This window comes from Oncorhynchus kisutch, linkage group LG7 (assembly GCF_002021735.2).
Source record: "Oncorhynchus kisutch isolate 150728-3 linkage group LG7, Okis_V2, whole genome shotgun sequence".
In the NCBI taxonomy this organism is placed as follows: Eukaryota; Metazoa; Chordata; class Actinopteri; order Salmoniformes; family Salmonidae; genus Oncorhynchus; species Oncorhynchus kisutch.
In genome coordinates this window covers 9,419,150-9,436,330 of record NC_034180.2, presented here as the reverse complement: position 1 = coordinate 9,436,330, position 17,181 = coordinate 9,419,150, and the positions used below count along the sequence as shown (strand labels likewise).

Sequence of the window (17,181 nt, the reverse complement as noted above, 5' to 3'; positions counted from 1 at the left end):
TTGTGGCCGACCTGCACACAGCATGGGGTTAACTTCTGGTATGTGGCTGTGACTGCACTGTGGAATAGTAGTCTGTGTTTGTGTTTTCCACTTTCATGCATGTTGACCCTATATATAAAGGGTATATAATATATTTTCCATAGATTGCATTTGACAGTCATTTCATGAGTTCATGCAGACATTTGCAGCCTTATGCAACCATATAACATAAATGATAAACTAAGGTTGTGTAGGCTATGTTCAACAGGGAAAGTCATTGTTATTGTCCTGTAGCAAAGCAATTGAGCATTACCAACGAGTGAATCCTTTTGGCTATTTTATTCTTTCAGGCTTCTAGTCACTTTGCTTTCTAGTTGAACTTGTATGGGAATCAGCAAGGAAAGAAACGAAGGCGTGTGAGCCTCGTTACGTCACTGCTTCCTAAAACCGAGGCATCCCGGTAGAAACAGTAGGCTACACTGCTGTTAAACCGAGGTTGCAGCCGAAGTGCACGCAGATGAAAGATTGTGCACTCCAAAGTGCCATACACGCTTGATGAAAATGTCGCTTTTACGGATTTCGGAGGAGTTGAAAATGTAAATAATGTGGAATAACCGGTGTCGGATTGGTTCCTGTGTGTCACTTTATCGTTTTCTGCGACATGCTCGCAAACAAAATTTGTCAACATTTTCTGGGATTTATTTGAACAGAACTTTGGTGAGGCGGCGTCATCCAGCTCGTCTGGTAAGTAATCTAGGAAATAGCATTGCTTTACACTGATAGAGTAACGATAATGTATTGCATAAAACAATTGAAAATAGCAAGAGTCTTTCATAATGATCATCATCAACATTATTGACATGATAAACTTCCGAGGAGGCTTTAAATAGTAAATTTTACTGGTAGACTATGCTTCACAATCTCCAAGATTCCTCTCTCACTACACACACACACACACACGCACACACACACGCACGCACACACGCACACACTATAAAGTTATGGGTGAGCAGCAGCATGTGCCGTCTAGAGCGCAGTGCTTTGGAGAGAAAATAGCCTGAACAATAGTGAGAGAGCGCCATCAATCGCATATCGGTCACACTCCCATGCGCACGATTTCGGGAATAAGATATTATTGCACATTTATTACTACGAATATTCCAACGTGAAGATACTTTTTGAATACCATGCGTGTAAATGTGCACTGCCTCTCGTTGCACACGTCGAAATTAAATTTGAGGTTGTAATTAGGAAAACACTTTTTCCCCCACATAGGCTCATAATAAAACGTTGCAGGATATTTGAACCTCACTACTGTATAGGCCATTGTTTAGATTAATAGGGACACCATTCACACAAACGGTATTTAAAAAAATCAAACCTACACCCAAAAAACGACTTGCTTGGATTACCTCAAACAATATTGGCACCGTGCGTAAATGTGCCAAAACATTGTAAGCCTACATTGGGGGAATAAATTGTAATGTTAACTTTATGGATGCATGTAACATGCAATCATATAGGATAATAGTGCATAGGTATTGGCATGATTTTTCCCTATGAAATCATATTTTAAATAATTTGCCTATTAATATATCCAGCCTGCATCACATCCGGCAGTGATTGGGAGTCCCATAGGGTGGCGCACAATTGGCCCAGCGTCGTCCGGGTTTGACCGGGGTAGGCCGTCACTGTAAATAATAAATTGTACTTAAACTGACTTACCTAGTTAAATAAAGGTTACATAAAAATACATAATAATAGTAATTATAGCCTAGGAAGGAATAAATAATTGAAATTAGATTAGGAAATAGAGCCGATCAAAATTAACCGTTATCTCGGTTCTTAAAGCGGGGTAGCGAGCTGGTTGTTTTATCTTCATGCCAGCAAAGTAGATCCGGGCGTGCGCAACGCGGAGAGATACTGGGCGATTTCAGTGTTGAAGAAAGGGAGCAACGAGAAGAAGTGGAAAGAGTCGCGGAGAGGGAAGTCCACGTAGTTACCATGCAGACATTCGTACCTTACAAACTACATGAAAAACCGCCAAATCCACGCCGTTAATGAGGCAATAGGTATGTAATGTGATGTGTTTGTTGTAGCGCTTTCCCTGTGAATGAGCAAGTTGTTTTTGTGGTTTGTGAATCGGAGTTAAATAAAAGTTGAGATAGTCCGACCGGACTAGTTCTCTGTCAGTGGCGCTCGAGCAGTGGACAGAAATCACAGAGCCCTTTCCTTACTCCAGTGAAGTTTAACGTTTTAAAGTGTTTAGGAAAGGTATTAAATCGGCTACTATCGAAATGAGAGGCTTTGGAAGTTGGTCACTGTTTTACGCTTTTGTTTATGTGTGGGAATCGTTTTACACATTGTGTTGTGTTGGCGGCTCGGGCATTGTTGCCATTTCTTTAAACAATCCATACATCTGGCTCCCGCACGGCTGCGGTGTCTATGGGAAATTAATTGGAATGGGAACCGCTGGTGGATGTGTTGGACAATTAAACAACAGACAGCAAGCAATGATTTTCACGAAGCTGTTTAGTTTTTGTCTTTTGCCATCCTCCAAGAATATGAATTCAGCAAAAAAAGTTAATTATTCTATATAACATGGGAAAACATGTAAATATTTTTTATTTTATTTTTATCATTCTTTTATTTGCCAGTAATAGCCTAGTTCAGCAGTCAAAAAATCCTGGATGTGTATACAGACTTAGTTTAAAAAAAAACATTGTACATGTATTTATTTGACTTACGATTGCTTACTAACCTGATATTACCGTGCCATAAAGCCCTACACTCAAGACATGAATAGTTATCCTATTCCTCAGGGGGGGAAAAATATATCCTCAAGGCATACTTTTTTTGTTGTTGAAAGTTCTCATGTATGCATTATGCTACTAGCCCCATAAAATGTATAGATGTAGTCTATTGCCCACATACATTCAGCATGATCTAAGGCAGCTGGACAGCAGTGTCCGTCATTAGGCTGGGATGTGCTTTTCCGGATGGCAACCCTCTAAAAGCCCAAAGAGCAGCGCTGTGTTTATAGCACAGCCTACTATAGACAGAAAGTAGAAAAGCTCAGGAACTAAGGCCCCAGAGTCAGTGTAGAAACAGCTTCTCGGGCTAGAATTCAGTTGTTTTGATCATACACTATTTCCAGGCATAATAATATACTTGTAATATACATGTGAAATCCAATATGAGCACAAACCTGTATGCCTGAATGTCACTTCCTTTCGTGTTAGACCGTCTATTTTGAGTCAGTTTGCATATCTGGTTATGCGAGGACAGTACCACTTTTCCACCATTTCCAACCCTTTCTTCGTGTAATGTATCTGCTTGAGCTATTTTTTTTTATAATGACATGTAGATCAAAGCATTTCAAAGATTTGCAATTAAAGGCTGGTAGAAGGAATAGTGAAATCTGCTTATCATAGCTTTGAAATCCGTTTTCGCTTGACCTGTAATGGAATAAGTGAGACTTGAATGCCTTACAGCTATTTGGTCATTACCAATGACCCCCGTCATAATTTCTACATAGAGGGTTAAATTAAATTAGTATATGTTCTGAAGTGAAGAGACTGGTCTCTGAATTGTGCTTTGAAACAGTAAAACATATTTACGTAGTGTGTCTTTTCTGTTAAACCTGTTGCTGAAATATTAAGAGGAATGCCGGCTAAGATAAATAAGTTATTTGGCCTATATCTTTTCTCCCTCTTCCCCTCTAACATAACACCCATTCATCAGCCTGACCATCATTTGTCATGCCATTTAAAGAGTCCATTGATGCTCACAGTAAAGAGAGGGATAAGGTTAGAGACCTTTGTCGAGCAGATATTAACAGCAGCCGTTCACCGTGCCACTGTAAAACCACAGTTCTCTTAGGAAGGTTCAACATTTAGCCCTTTTGCTTGTTAGCATAAAGACATATTTTATTATGCTCTTAAATTAAAGCACTGATCCAGCCCTATTGAGATTTTCTGAAAAATTAATTAAATGTTTAATTTTATGTTTATTTATTTTGAGCTTGATTCTAACCTTCTGTTTTGTGTGTCTCCAGGTGGTTTGGTAGAGAACACGGTACGAAAATGGGGAAATACTTGACTTCACTGCTCGTGCTGCTCCTGCAGCTCCTCTGCGGCTGCACAGGGAACCAAAGGATGGAGAAGGCACTGGTCCTGCAGTTCACTCACTCTGTTTACAATGCCACCATATACGAGAACTCTGCTGCTAAGACCTACTTAGAGAGTCATGCGAATATGGGCATCTACATCACAGACCCCACCTGGGAGATACGGTACAAAATAGTGTCAGGAGACAATGAGAACCTTTTCAAAGCAGAGGACTACGTCCTGGGAGACTTTAGTTTCCTGAGGATAAGGACCAAAGGAGGCAGCACTGCCATTCTGAACCGGGAGGTCAAAGACCACTACTTGCTCACTGTCAAAGCCGTGGAGAGGGGCACCAACGTGGAGGCTCGCACCCAAGTCAAGGTCCAGGTCCAGGACACCAACGATCTGAGGCCTCTGTTCTCTCCCACCTCCTACAGCGTCTCGCTGCTCGAGAACACGGCCATACGGACCAGTGTGGCCAAGGTCACAGCCACGGACGCCGACATTGGGACGAACGGTGAGTACTACTACAGCTTCCGGGAGTGGACAGATATGTTCGCCGTCCACCCCACAAGCGGGGTGGTGACGCTGACGGGCAAGCTGGATCACGCTGAGACCAAGCTGTATGACCTGGAGATCCTGGCCGTGGACCGAGGCATGAAGCTCTACGGCAGCAGCGGCTTCAGTAGCATGGCCAAGCTGACGGTGAGGGTGGAGCAGGCCAACGAGCACGCGCCTGTCATCACCGCCGTCACCCTGGCGCCCTCGGGCACTGACCGCGACCCTACCTATGCCATAGTGACCGTTGAGGACAACGACCAGGGACCAAATGGGGAGATTGCGTCGTTGAGCGTGGTGGCGGGCGACCCCCTCCAGCAGTTTAAGGCCCTGAGAACTAGTCCCGGGAGCAAGGAGTACAAAATCAAAGCGGTCAAGGATGTAGACTGGGACACCCAGACTTTCGGATACAACCTCACGTTACAGGCCAAGGACAAAGGAAGTCCCCCACAGTTTTCTTCAGCGAAAGTGGTACATGTAACATCCCCACAGTTTAAAATGGGCCCCCCTAAATTCGAACGTGCTGTTTATAGGGTCAATCTCAGTGAGTTTGCCCCTCTCCATACACCTGTTGCCATGGTAACTGCCTTGCCAAAGTATCCACAGTTGAAGTATGCTTTCAGATATAAGGCAGAGAAGAATCGTTTTGCTATTAATCCAGACACTGGCTTAATCACCACAACTGGACCCATCTATGCGGATTATGCCACACAATTTGAACTACAAGTTATTACCATTGACAAAAAGGCAGCGACTAAGGTTATCATTGACATTATAGATGTTAACAATAATGCCCCTGAGTTCCAACGGACCTCGTACAAGGCCACTGTGGATGAGAATGTACCCGTAGGGACCAATGTGTTAGCAGTGAAAGCCACTGATCTGGACAGTGGCGAGAACGGATATGTGACGTACAGCATTGCCAACGTGAGCCCGCAGCCGTTTGTCATCGACTACTTCTCTGGTGTCATCAGCACCTCAGAGGAGCTGGATTATGAGCTGATGCCAAGGATTTACAATCTCAAAATTAGGGCTTCAGACTGGGGTACCCCTTTCCGACGGGAGGTGGAGGCATCAGTTACTGTCACACTGAATAACCTGAATGACAATAAGCCTCTATTCGAAAACGTCGACTGTGAAGTCACGGTGCCTAGAGACCATGGCGTGGGAGAGCAGATAACGACGGTGTCTGCTATTGACGCAGACGAATTGCAGCTCGTGCGGTACGACATAAAAGCTGGGAATGATCTTGATCTCTTTGAGTTGAACGCTAACTCGGGTGTGCTTTCTTTGAAACGAACACTGAGCGAGGGGGAGGCAGCTAAAGTGTCCTTCCATAGCTTACACATCAGAGCCAGTGATGGAGAGCATGAGACTGAACCAATGACTATGAACATCACTGTCATCACAGCTCGCAAGCCTGTCCAACTGAAGTGCGTCGACACTGGGGTTGCTACCATGTTGGCAGAAAAGCTGCTTCATGGCACTAAGATCCAAGCCCCAACTGAGCCCGACGATAACTTCATGGACATCCATTCGGTTAACCGCTACTCCCCTCAGTTTGCAGAGTCCTTCCCCAGTGTCATTGAGGTCAAAGAGGACCTTCCGATTGGGGCTAGGGTAGTCCATCTAAGCGCCTCAGACACAGACAGTGGTTTTAACGGAAAACTAGTGTACGTTATTTCAGGAGGAGATACAGAGAGTCGTTTCATTGTAGATATGAACACCGGTTGGCTTTTGGTTCACACTCCACTGGACAGGGAAACGACGGACCACTACACACTGAACGTCACAGTCTACGATCTAGGAATACCCCAGAAGTCCTCCTCCCGTCTTTTAGACGTTAAGATCTTGGATGCTAACGATAACAGTCCGCAGTTCTTGCAAGACTCATATTCGTTGGAAATAAGTGAAAACACACCAGTGGGGACTGAAATCGTCCAGGTGGATTCCACCGATAAGGACCAGGGAGATAACGGAGTAATCAGGTATTCAATTGTGGCCAACACTGACCAGTTTGCCATTGACGAGCTGACTGGAGTAGTGACGGTGAAAAAGCCGCTGGATCGCGAGGTGCACCCGGTTTACATTCTGAAGATTGCTGCACGTGACCAGGCCGTTAATGAACCTCAACTCGTGTCTACAGTGTTGCTAAAGGTCATTCTCGAGGACGTCAATGACAATCCTCCCAAATTCATCCCGTCAAATTACAGCGTGAAGGTGAGGGAGGACCTCCCGATCGGCACTGTGATTATGTGGCTGGAGGCTCACGACCCGGATGTCGGGCTGTTCAGTCAGGTACGGTACAGCCTCATCGATAACGGGGATGGCAACTTCGATGTGGACAAAGTCAGCGGCGCGGTACGCATCCTGCAGAATCTGGATTACGAGAAAAAGCAGGTGTACAACCTCACGGCGAAAGCCAAGGACAAAGGGAAGCCCATTTCCTTATCGTCAACATGCTTTATTGAGGTGGATGTAGTGGACGTAAATGAGAATCTGTATCGCCCGTGGTTCCCCTCGTTTGTGGATAAGGGATTTATAAAAGAGGACGTCCTCATTGGGACATCCGTAATGAAAGTAACGGCTCAGGACGAAGACAAAGGAAGAGACGGAGAAATACACTACTCCATACGGGACGGTTCTGGCCTAGGGATATTCACCATTGATGAAGAGACTGGTGAGTTTCTCACTTTCTTTTCCTCTGTCATTACCATATTGCCCCTATGTGGAGGCCCATTTTGTTTATAATTGATTATTTAAGGCACCAAATTGGCATGCGTGAATTGTAAATGACTGGGATGCAAAATGGGTACAATCCCCTGTATCTGTGCAGACTGTGCTCTTCTGCCCATGCCCCCCCCCCCCCGAAATATCAGCGGTGGGTGTAAATGGTGAATAGAGGTGAGGTTCGCTTCCTGGAGAACTGCTAAGCTTCCTGATTCCTTTCATTTTTCTGTCTGAGCAAAGAGAATTGATGTCAGGAACTGCTGGAGCAGCTGTCTCCTAGACCTGTAGTATACATTCCAAACTAGTTGCCGTGGAATTAAGAGGGTTGCTTAGTCATTTTACCCACTGACTCCCACTTTCCCACACGAGCACTGTTGTGCTGAACACTGCATTTTGTTTCAATGTTGAAAAACGAGTCATATGCAAATTTAATAATGCTTCATGCTGGCTATGTTATTTTTCTGTGATTGTCATATCTGCTTTAGTATTGCAAATCTTAATGGTTGTGTTGCTGGCGATATGCACTTGCTCGCCTCTTTGTGGTCTTAAAAGGAAAGTAGTAATCATTTTTTTCAGCTGCTCACGGACATTAAAACACCTGTGCCAAGGGTTTAAAAATAAACAGTCTGGAATTCAAACGGTTTTGCCACAAAAAGCTACTGGTCACCTCAGTTTTGGGTGCGTCAGACCTGACTTGCCATTCTCTGGGTGGCTTAGTGCCAATTTTTCCCTTTTTAAAATGTATTTCTGCTTAGGAATATACATATTTAATGTAAAAATTAAACTTGATGCATAAAACATGAGGTTTTTAGCATATATGTAGTCTATCCCCTAAGTCTGGAAGTTCAATGCAAAGTCTCTGGAAATGTAATTTACAGATTTTAAAGTAACTAAATGAGAAATTGACGAGAGAATGTTAATTTAGATTCAGGTGGAGGCATACACTTTATTAAGTGGAGTAAATTAGTTGGGCCTTCCATGAACCTGTGGGGAAATCACACTTTCTTTGCTGGTAAATTTAGCATGACGGGATGAGCTGGCATGAAGCATTGCTCCTTAAGGACCATCTGTCGGCTATTGTGCCTGTCCAGTCTTAGTGTGATTGTTCTCTCTGGGGTAGTTGTCAGATTGTTGCTTGTAGATATTTCTACCTCTTTTGTTCAAAGATACAGAGGGAAAATGTAAATAGAGCGAACTGGAGCGAGCCTTTGATTCTTGAAATGCAATTTGAAACTCATCTGAGATTGGTTTAAAAATGGCTTCGGTCCCACTCATCAAAGTTTTAGAAACTTTCTCACACACAATGCACTCTTTAGGGAATTGACATTTGAAACAAAGTTTTTATATTTAGGCAACAGAGATTTCTGCTCTGTGGTTTGTTAGTTGAGACTCTTGGATCTTGGGACGAATCTCTGAAGTGTTCTTGTTTCCGTAAGGGACACCCACTTCTTGTTTGATATCCCACTCCTGAATGCATTGGATGCAGGTCACCGGGAGCTCCTGACCTGCTCTTCCTCCCCTGCCCTCGACCTCCATGGCCTTCAGAGTGATTTATCAGGAGTGGCAATGATAGGATTGCCCTGCTATTCAGTCCCGTTGTTAGGGATCACAGCCAGAGCTGGTAGCAAACCAAATATGCCCAAGGCAACGGTGTGCCTCTTGGGAATTCATGCATTGACTGAAGGTGGTATGTGGGGTTGGTCTGGTTCTGAGCAGGGTAAAGGGGGTGCAAGGTTACCACATGAGGATTATGCTCTACAAGAAATCGATGTCAAACACACCCAGCATCACTTTCAACGAGTCATGCAGCCACAGCTAGTGCTCTCCGACAAGTAGAAAAACAAGGGTTGAGAAGAGAAGAAAACAAATGGAAAAGTGCTAAAACGAAAGGGTACATGCCAGAAACCATACACACACCTTAAGCTCTGGAAAAGTTTTTCTGAAGGGGCTAGTATGGGAAGGCTGGCTAACATCTGTGGCTGGTTAAGTTAAATGCCGTTTGGAATCTCATGTTCTCCGTATATGCATGCTTTATTCATCCCCTGTATCCTCTTGAAACCCCGGGTTTGAGAATGGAGGAGTAGTGATGAGGAATGTGCAAATGACAAGGTCTTCAGTGCCAATTTGACTCCCATACCTCTCGTCTTACCGCCAAGAAGATACCATTTTGGCTCTCAGTTTATCCCCTTAAGCCTAAATCTTGAACTTTATAGTTAGTTACCAGCTTAATTTAGTTCAGTGAACAGAGGCGGAAATTCATTTATGTAACTTCAGCTTTCAATATATATTTTTTAACCCGTTTCAGGGTTTTGTCTTTGCTAACAGCAGTATTTCAGCCATTTTTAGGCCAAGATAAGATTAGCAAAACCCAGAAAGTTGTTACATCTAAGATAGGAATTGACATGTTTCCCCCTATCCAGTTGTTATTGTCCGACTGTAGATGGCTATATCTGCCAAACGTCTGGCCCGGGCCCATCTGGATCTCTGGCCCTTGTATTTACGTCTGCACATCACACAAACATGTTTAGAGCTGGGGGCTATGTGGAGCCCTGGTGAGATGTTGTGTGCAGTCCAAGCTAATTCTGGCCTCATGTGCTCAGACACTGCTGTTGGGGTTATCGAGCTAACGGGGGCCTGACACACTTAAGGCCAGCTAGGTATGCCGCTATCCTGATTGATGTTTCCAGGGCCAGGCATGGAATCTAGTTCCTTGATTTAATGAACATTCAGTTAGAAAAAGGAACAAACAGCTGGAGCTTGAGGTCATGATACAGAGATAGGAACAACAAGATGGACTCCTCACAAAGTAGGCTAGTTCAGGCTTCAAGTGAGAAGGGTGGCTGTTGTGGTTGGGCGTAGAATTTTAGGCCTGGGAATTGCCAGGGACTTCAAAATAAGATATTATCACAATACTTAGGTGCCAATAAAGTGTTTATTGTATTTCTCATGATTCTACTGTATATATATTGCAAATCTATACTGTAATTTTATTGCGATTCGATGTTCCAAACATATTGCTCACAATATGTCTGCTGCAGAGGAGCAAGAGAGAGAGCCATGAAGAAACAAGTTTTAATCAGTCATAGTGCTAAAAGTGCTAAAAACAAAATGGCTCCCTATTTAAAAAGATGGAGAACAAGCTATGAAGGAAAAATACTGGTGCAGGTACAGCCACCTAGCTATATTGCGATATCGTCTATATATATATATATATATATATATATATATATATATATATATATATAAAGATAATACACCCCCCCCCCCTCATCACGAGTAGAAGTTGTTGTTGTGGGGTTGCCGAGGTGGTGAGTGGCATTCATTTAGGGACAAAGCCACTGGACATTCCATTCTCTCTGTGCATCTAAATTGAGATCGACTCTTAATGGTCTTCACTCTGCAGTGCACTATAAATGCTTTCACCAACGTTCCTATTAAAAATAAATAAAAAAAGCCAGTAATGCAGCTGTTGTTGCTGAGGGAAGGGTGGATGATGTTGTTTGTCGTGGGCTGTGCGTGATTAGTGGTGAGGTAAGCTATGGACCTAGACCCTATATGTCCCCTACTGGTACGTTGTTGTCGACGGCTTGACTGCCGTTTTATGAGGTCAGGGTCGGGGTCCTCTGTGATCAATTAAGCGCGTCTTTCTGTTAGAACTCCTAATACCTTGTATTTCAGCCTTTGACGTAAAGAGCTCGTTCGACCAGACTCTCTCTCGTTGTGTCTCTTCTCCAGGGGCTGCTTGTTTCGATGCTGTTTTGACAGCACTGTCGAAGGCATGTCTTTTTTAGTTCGTTAGCCTACTTTGTGAACTGTGGTGAAAATTCTATTTGCACTGATTCACTTAACTGGAGGAAGAAGAGCATTGGAAAAAAGAGGTGAAAATGCATATTGATAAGTCTCCAGGCTTAAAATGTACTAGTAGTAAAGGTGAACAAATGTGTAGGCCTTCATGCGGTGTGTTTGCATTTATGTAGGAAAAGGGGAAGGAGTCTCAAACAGCCCCAGTGAATCACCTCTTCCGTCCAGATGCTCGTTGGACAATGTATGCATTGCCCTTTGCTCATTGGATAATGTATGCATTGCCCTTTGCTCATTGGATAATGTATGCGTTGCCCTTTGCTCATTGGATAATGTATGCGTTGCCCTTTCGCTTCAAGTTGGAGGCAGCCGGTGTGCTGAAAGAGCTCTTTGTGGAGGCAAATGAAATAGTTTGATGTGTAATGGCAAAGCTCTGTGAGCTTGTGTTTTCTCCTCTTCAAATCGGGCCTTCTCCCCCCTCTCTTCCCCAAATTCCCCCCCCCCCCCCCCCCCCCATTGCCCTTCCTGTCGAGAGTAAGGTAGGGCCGACCCTCAGTGATGCCAGATAAGGGAGGTATGTGCCGAATGGTTTTGTCTTTTCATGTTTGGCTGCCTTCACTATCCCAGGGTGAGTGGGGTGGGGCGGGGGGGGGGGGGGGTAGTGGGAGGCGATAGCCGTGTCTGCACAACCAAAGCTTCATGGGAGATTGATTGAACCCAAGCACCCGTGCCCGGTCCCTTCTATTTTTTGTTGATTCTATACGCAGAAGCTCAAGCCAGAAGTGTGACTTCTTCAGCACACTGAAAAGAGCCACATGACTTGTAATGGTCTTTGCTTGAGCGCCGTTGCTTGAGCGCCGTTGCTGGAGCGACGGGACCAGGAATGTGCAGCGGGCCGAAGTTGATTGTAGGATGCTAAATGAAAAGCACACTTTCCCCAGTTAAAGTTTGTTGCTTCTATCAGCCCGTTAAGTATTTTTTTGGGTTGAAAACCTGTAAAGGTGCCGCGTGCTCGATTGCGAATGATCTCTTGTCATGCTAATCTAGTCAATTGAGACCAACGGCTAATAATGGTTGGTGACATTTTTGTTTTCTTTTTACATAAACTACTGTACATTTAAAGTAATGGTTGCACAGACATTCTGCAGACACATACAAGACTGCAGTAACTACATGTTTTGTCACACATTTGACAGGAAAGAAAAGGATCAAGTTAAATTTTTGTGAAGTTTACTGGGATAATTAGAATGCTGAAACTTGGGCCAAGAAACCATTTTTTTATGTTCAGTTCTCTATCTTGGCATGGTGTTCCCATGTTACTTTGAAAAGACCTGCAGTTCCCTGTGGCGTGTTCAGCTGAATATGAAGTCGTTGTTTTCCGATCATTGCCCCAATCAAAATGGAGTTTACCGCAGTGAAAGGGGGGTAACCGACAGAGGCTTAGCTGGCTGTTTATTTTCTCTAGATTATGCATTGGCTATCAAAGCGTAACTGACTGAATGTCAAAGTGAAATGGTACTTGGCGTACCGAGTCTTGAGGATTCATGTGTTGAAAGACAGCCACTTAAAATCAAACAGCGAGAGATGATGCTCCTTTTCGAAATCCCCCCCCCGTCCATCATGTTCGCTGTTAAGCTGCCAATGTAGAGACCAAAGACAGGAAACATCAGAATTACGGTAGCATGACCAGAGACAGCAGCTTAATGGCACTGGGTTCAAGTCCCGTGTTATACAGATGGAGACAGTGACGTATTTGGGCCTAGGTGCCATGGTTGCCTCTTAGGGTTGGAAAGCTTGGGATAGAAAATGCTGCCCAAACATGCATTTAAACTCCAATACTGTCCCAACATTCCTGTCATACCTCTCAACAACTGTAATGCCTCTTATTTATTTATATATATTAGAGGTCGACCGATTATGATTTTTCAATACCGATACCGATTATTGGAGGACCAAAAAAGCCGATACCGATTAATCGTCCGAATTATATATTTAATTTTTTTTTATATATAATTAAAAATTCTTGTTATTTTTAATAAATAAATAATAATAATATATATATATATATATTGTATTTATTATAATGACAATTACAACAATACTGTATTAACACTTATTTTAACTTAATATAATACATCAATCAAATCAATTTAGCCTCAAGTAGATAATGAACCATGTTCAATTTGGTTTCAATTTGGTTTCAATTGAAGAAGAAAGTAAAAGTGCAGTATGTGCTATGTAAGAAAGTATGTATAGCAACCTTTCGGTTACTGGCCCAACGCTCTAACCACAAGGCTATCTGTCGCCCCAAATAGGCAGTATATAGGGGGCGGCAGGTAGCCTAGTGGTTAGAGCGTTGGGTCAGTAATCGAAAGGTTGCAAGATCAAATACCACTCATCTCCAAAGACAATAATAATTGAATGAAAAAAAAATAAACCTTTGTAAATGTCAGGATGGCAGCCTCTTGGAAAATGAGAGCTGGCCTATATTTCAAAGCGCCTTATCTGTCTTCAAAAAAGACCTTTCCACGGGAACCATTTACCGCAGCGCATTGAGTACAGTCAGTGTCAGGGGGGCTTCATAAACATTTTGCAATAAGGGGAAGACAGACGGTGCATCGCGCCCGCTATTGTCAGAGGAACAAGGCTTGGCACCGGAGGGCCGGTAGGTAACAGGTCTTAAATTTATAACGTGATATTAAACCAGGTGCCCAGCTCACAGGCCCGCTCTGAGGCTTTCAAAATAACACTGCACTCTGTGACAATGGAAACTGCCTGGGCATGTCCCAATAGGCTTCCTCAACTGGAATTAATGGGCTAAATTCTGCCTGGGAAAAAAAATAGAAAAATCCCATCAGGCATGTTCTCATTGCATCACTCCCCTTTTGTTCATTAAAGACTCTCTCTCTTCCACTGTCTATCTTGCTACGTTCTCCCCTATCCCCCTCACTCCAGATGAATGCAGCCATTCTTTCATTTTTTCCCTTGGGCCAGAGAATCTAGAATAGGATTCTTATTTTATTACACAGTGTCATGAAGCTATAGTTTTGAATATCCATGCCGCTGTAAAACATGAATGTGCCACTGGTCTGTTAGTGCAGTTTTAGTAAATGGCAGTTGTTTAGTGCTTTTGGTTAGTACCCTCTCCTTTTAAGACTATACGATTAGGTCAGTATGTAGAGTGAAGCACACTGCTCCACATTGTTAAGTTGTCTGAAATGATTCGGTCTGTCTAAAGTTTTAAGGTAGCGTTTCCCTTAAGCCCAGCTGTTGATAGTGCTGGTTTTTGCCTCTGGTGGCGATTGTATACAAAATGCAGTGGAAGTGGTTGGCGGTGGCACAACTCAGAGGATCATCGGGTCAAAGAGATCAAATTGCATTTTGTTTGTCACGTGTGCCGAATACAGCAAGTGTAGACTTTACTGTTAAATGCTTACTTACGAGCCCTTTCCTAACAATGCAGAGTTAAAAGGTACAGAAATGAGCTAAAATGAAGAATAAAAAAGGAATTTGTAACACAATAAAAAAACAATAATGAGGCTTTACACAAGGAGTACCGGTACCGAGTCAGTGTGCTGGGGTATGAAATAGTTCAGGTGATTGAGGTAATAGGGACATGTAGGTAGGGGTGAAAGTGACTAGACAATCAGGTTAGATAATAAACAGAGGAGCAGCAGTGTGTGTGAGTGTGTTGGTGGGAAAGTGTGGCGTCAATATGCAGATGTGGTGTTTTGTGTTTGTAAGCGTGTGTGTGTGTCGGTGTAGTATGCATGAGTGTGTGTGTGTAGTCCAGTGAGTGTGCATAGAGTCAGTGCAAAAAAATGTTTATGGGTCGGTGCAAATAGCCATTTGATTAATAACTATTCAGCAGTCTTATGGTTTGGTGGTAGAAGCTGTTGGTTTGGTGCTCCGGCACCTCTTGCCGTGCGGTAATCACACGGCAAGCAGAGAGACATGCGCTTTTTGTGTTGAGAGACTCCGTGTGAACTCCATCATGCAGCTGTTTGGATGATTTGTTTTCCCAGATCTACACCGATGTACTGAATACCCCCTGAATGCTGGTCACTCTTCAAAGCGCCACCATATTTGGTCAATGACCCCGATATGGTCTTTGACACTTCAATAGCCTGCTAAGTCCTCCTTTGCATGGTGATTCTAAGCCTTTAGCCGATGTGTTACCTTGTGTAACTCAAGCTGTCTGCAGTATTCAGAAATATCCACCATTCTATAAGGTAATAAAGACGATGAGTGCGACCGCGAGCCCTGTAGGCTATGTGGTCATCCCATGAGGTGGAGTTTTTTCCTCCTTTGGCTGCACTTCATAGCCTTGTGAATTTTTCAAAAGTTTCAGGAATTAATACTTACAGTATGGACTGAAAAATGTTGGAAGTGCAGGGCTTAGCTTCTGAGTTCTCTTGGAACCAAAGAGATGATTTGATTTAAGTTGCGGGGGCATGGGAAGCTTAGCTCAGGACTCTTTTTCTAATACACCCAGGGCTCTACGTGCTGGAGGAATTTGAAGCATTTCGCCAGGGCCGGTGGAAAGAGGGGAGGGGGGGGGGACTGAGAGTTTATGTAGACATGTGAGGTAGGAGTCCTAAGAAGGCTGAGGAATGCGAGGGGAAAGGAGAGCAGAATTACCAAGAGGTAGTTCAAAGCAGACGTCTGACTTTTTCAAGTGCAGACCAAGGGAGTGCTGGCGTAAGCCGAACGAGCTGATCTCTCGGTCTTGAGAAGACACGTTTTTGTTCTCTCGTGGTCTCCGAAGCGTGTAAATTATTCCTGTACGGCCTCTTGTTGTGAAGGTCATCGGAAGACCATCTCGACTCCTTTAGATATCTTTGTCGACAATAGAAAATCTGCGAAACTAGTTTTTCTCTGGGCTGTGTAAAGTTGACTGCAGCCTAATTCCTCATTACACGGTTTTCAATGCCAGAAAAATGTGATATTGACTCAGTTTCTGAAGTAGACGGCGTGTTACCATATGAAAATAAGCACGGGGATAAACAGGGTTTTGCAAATCCTAATCCTTTTTTGACAACTGGTAATCTTTTTGGCGCTCTAATTTGTTTCAATTGCCAGCTTTTGATATCCATGACATGTGCAATCCCCTCCATTTGTGGAGGCGCCATTGTAGTTACAAGGCCTTCTGGGGAAAAGAGTTTGTCTCTTCCCAATTTAGCCCCCCGCCCACTAATTACCCCCTTTCATGACAGGGATCTTGGTCCTATTATACATACCAGAAATACTGAGTACACCTCATCCTCTGAACTAAATAGGGAGCATCATAGTATAGTTCTGCAGTTACTACCCCCACTGTGTGGTAAATTTTTGTTTTTCCCCTGGATCAGCTGGCTTTATCCAATCTACTGACATTTTTTTCTGTCCTCAGACCTCCAGACCTCCTCTGCCATTTTCCTCGGCGCCTCGAAGCGCAACCATGTTATCTCACCATTTTGTCAAAAACAACACTCAGCGGCTATGTGTTGTGCAGCGGACTTCTTCCAGCCTCCCCGCTGTAACTAGCTATTGAGTAAATGTCACGGTGGACCTGTTCCGTTAGACTGATTTTGAAATGAACACACTTTGCAGTTCTCACGCCTATATGAGATGGCAGAATTGTTGAAACAGCGTTAGCCGTTAGCTCTTTTTATTGTGTAGCCTGACTGCTGTGCTAGGTGACTGTGGAAGGTGTTGCCGTAGGGTATGCAAGGAAGAGGGAAAGAAAGGAGAGAGAGTAAGTCTGGCTGGGTAGGTAGGTTGCCTAGGCTTTGTCAACTGTGTTTATTGCCTCAAGGGCACATTTTGCAACTTCCTCATTTGACTAGCCTAGAGTTATAGGTGCGATGGCTAAACACCTCAGATTCATCATTTATACAGTCGACTATGGTTTCGATAGACGCTTTGTCTTCTAGTAGGTTTATTTAAAGCCAGTCACACATTCATGTTTGAATAAAAAGTAGATGTCAACTGAAATGGTCATTGTTTTCAGCAATAGTTTAAT

At 43.6% G+C, this 17,181-nt stretch overlaps 1 protein-coding gene across 1 annotated transcript in view; it reads left to right on the top strand.

Annotated features, from left to right (window-relative positions):
* The first annotated feature begins 1,827 nt into the window (after nucleotides 1-1,827).
* The window catches only part of LOC109894162 (protocadherin Fat 1-like), a 100,343-nt gene continuing 84,989 nt past the window's right edge, over nucleotides 1,828-17,181 (top strand). Inside the window, 2 exon segments of the mRNA XM_031828463.1 lie at nucleotides 1,828-2,051; nucleotides 4,037-7,326. Of these exon segments, the coding sequence (XP_031684323.1) occupies nucleotides 4,065-7,326 (3,262 nt within the window). The 5' untranslated portion in view covers nucleotides 1,828-2,051; nucleotides 4,037-4,064.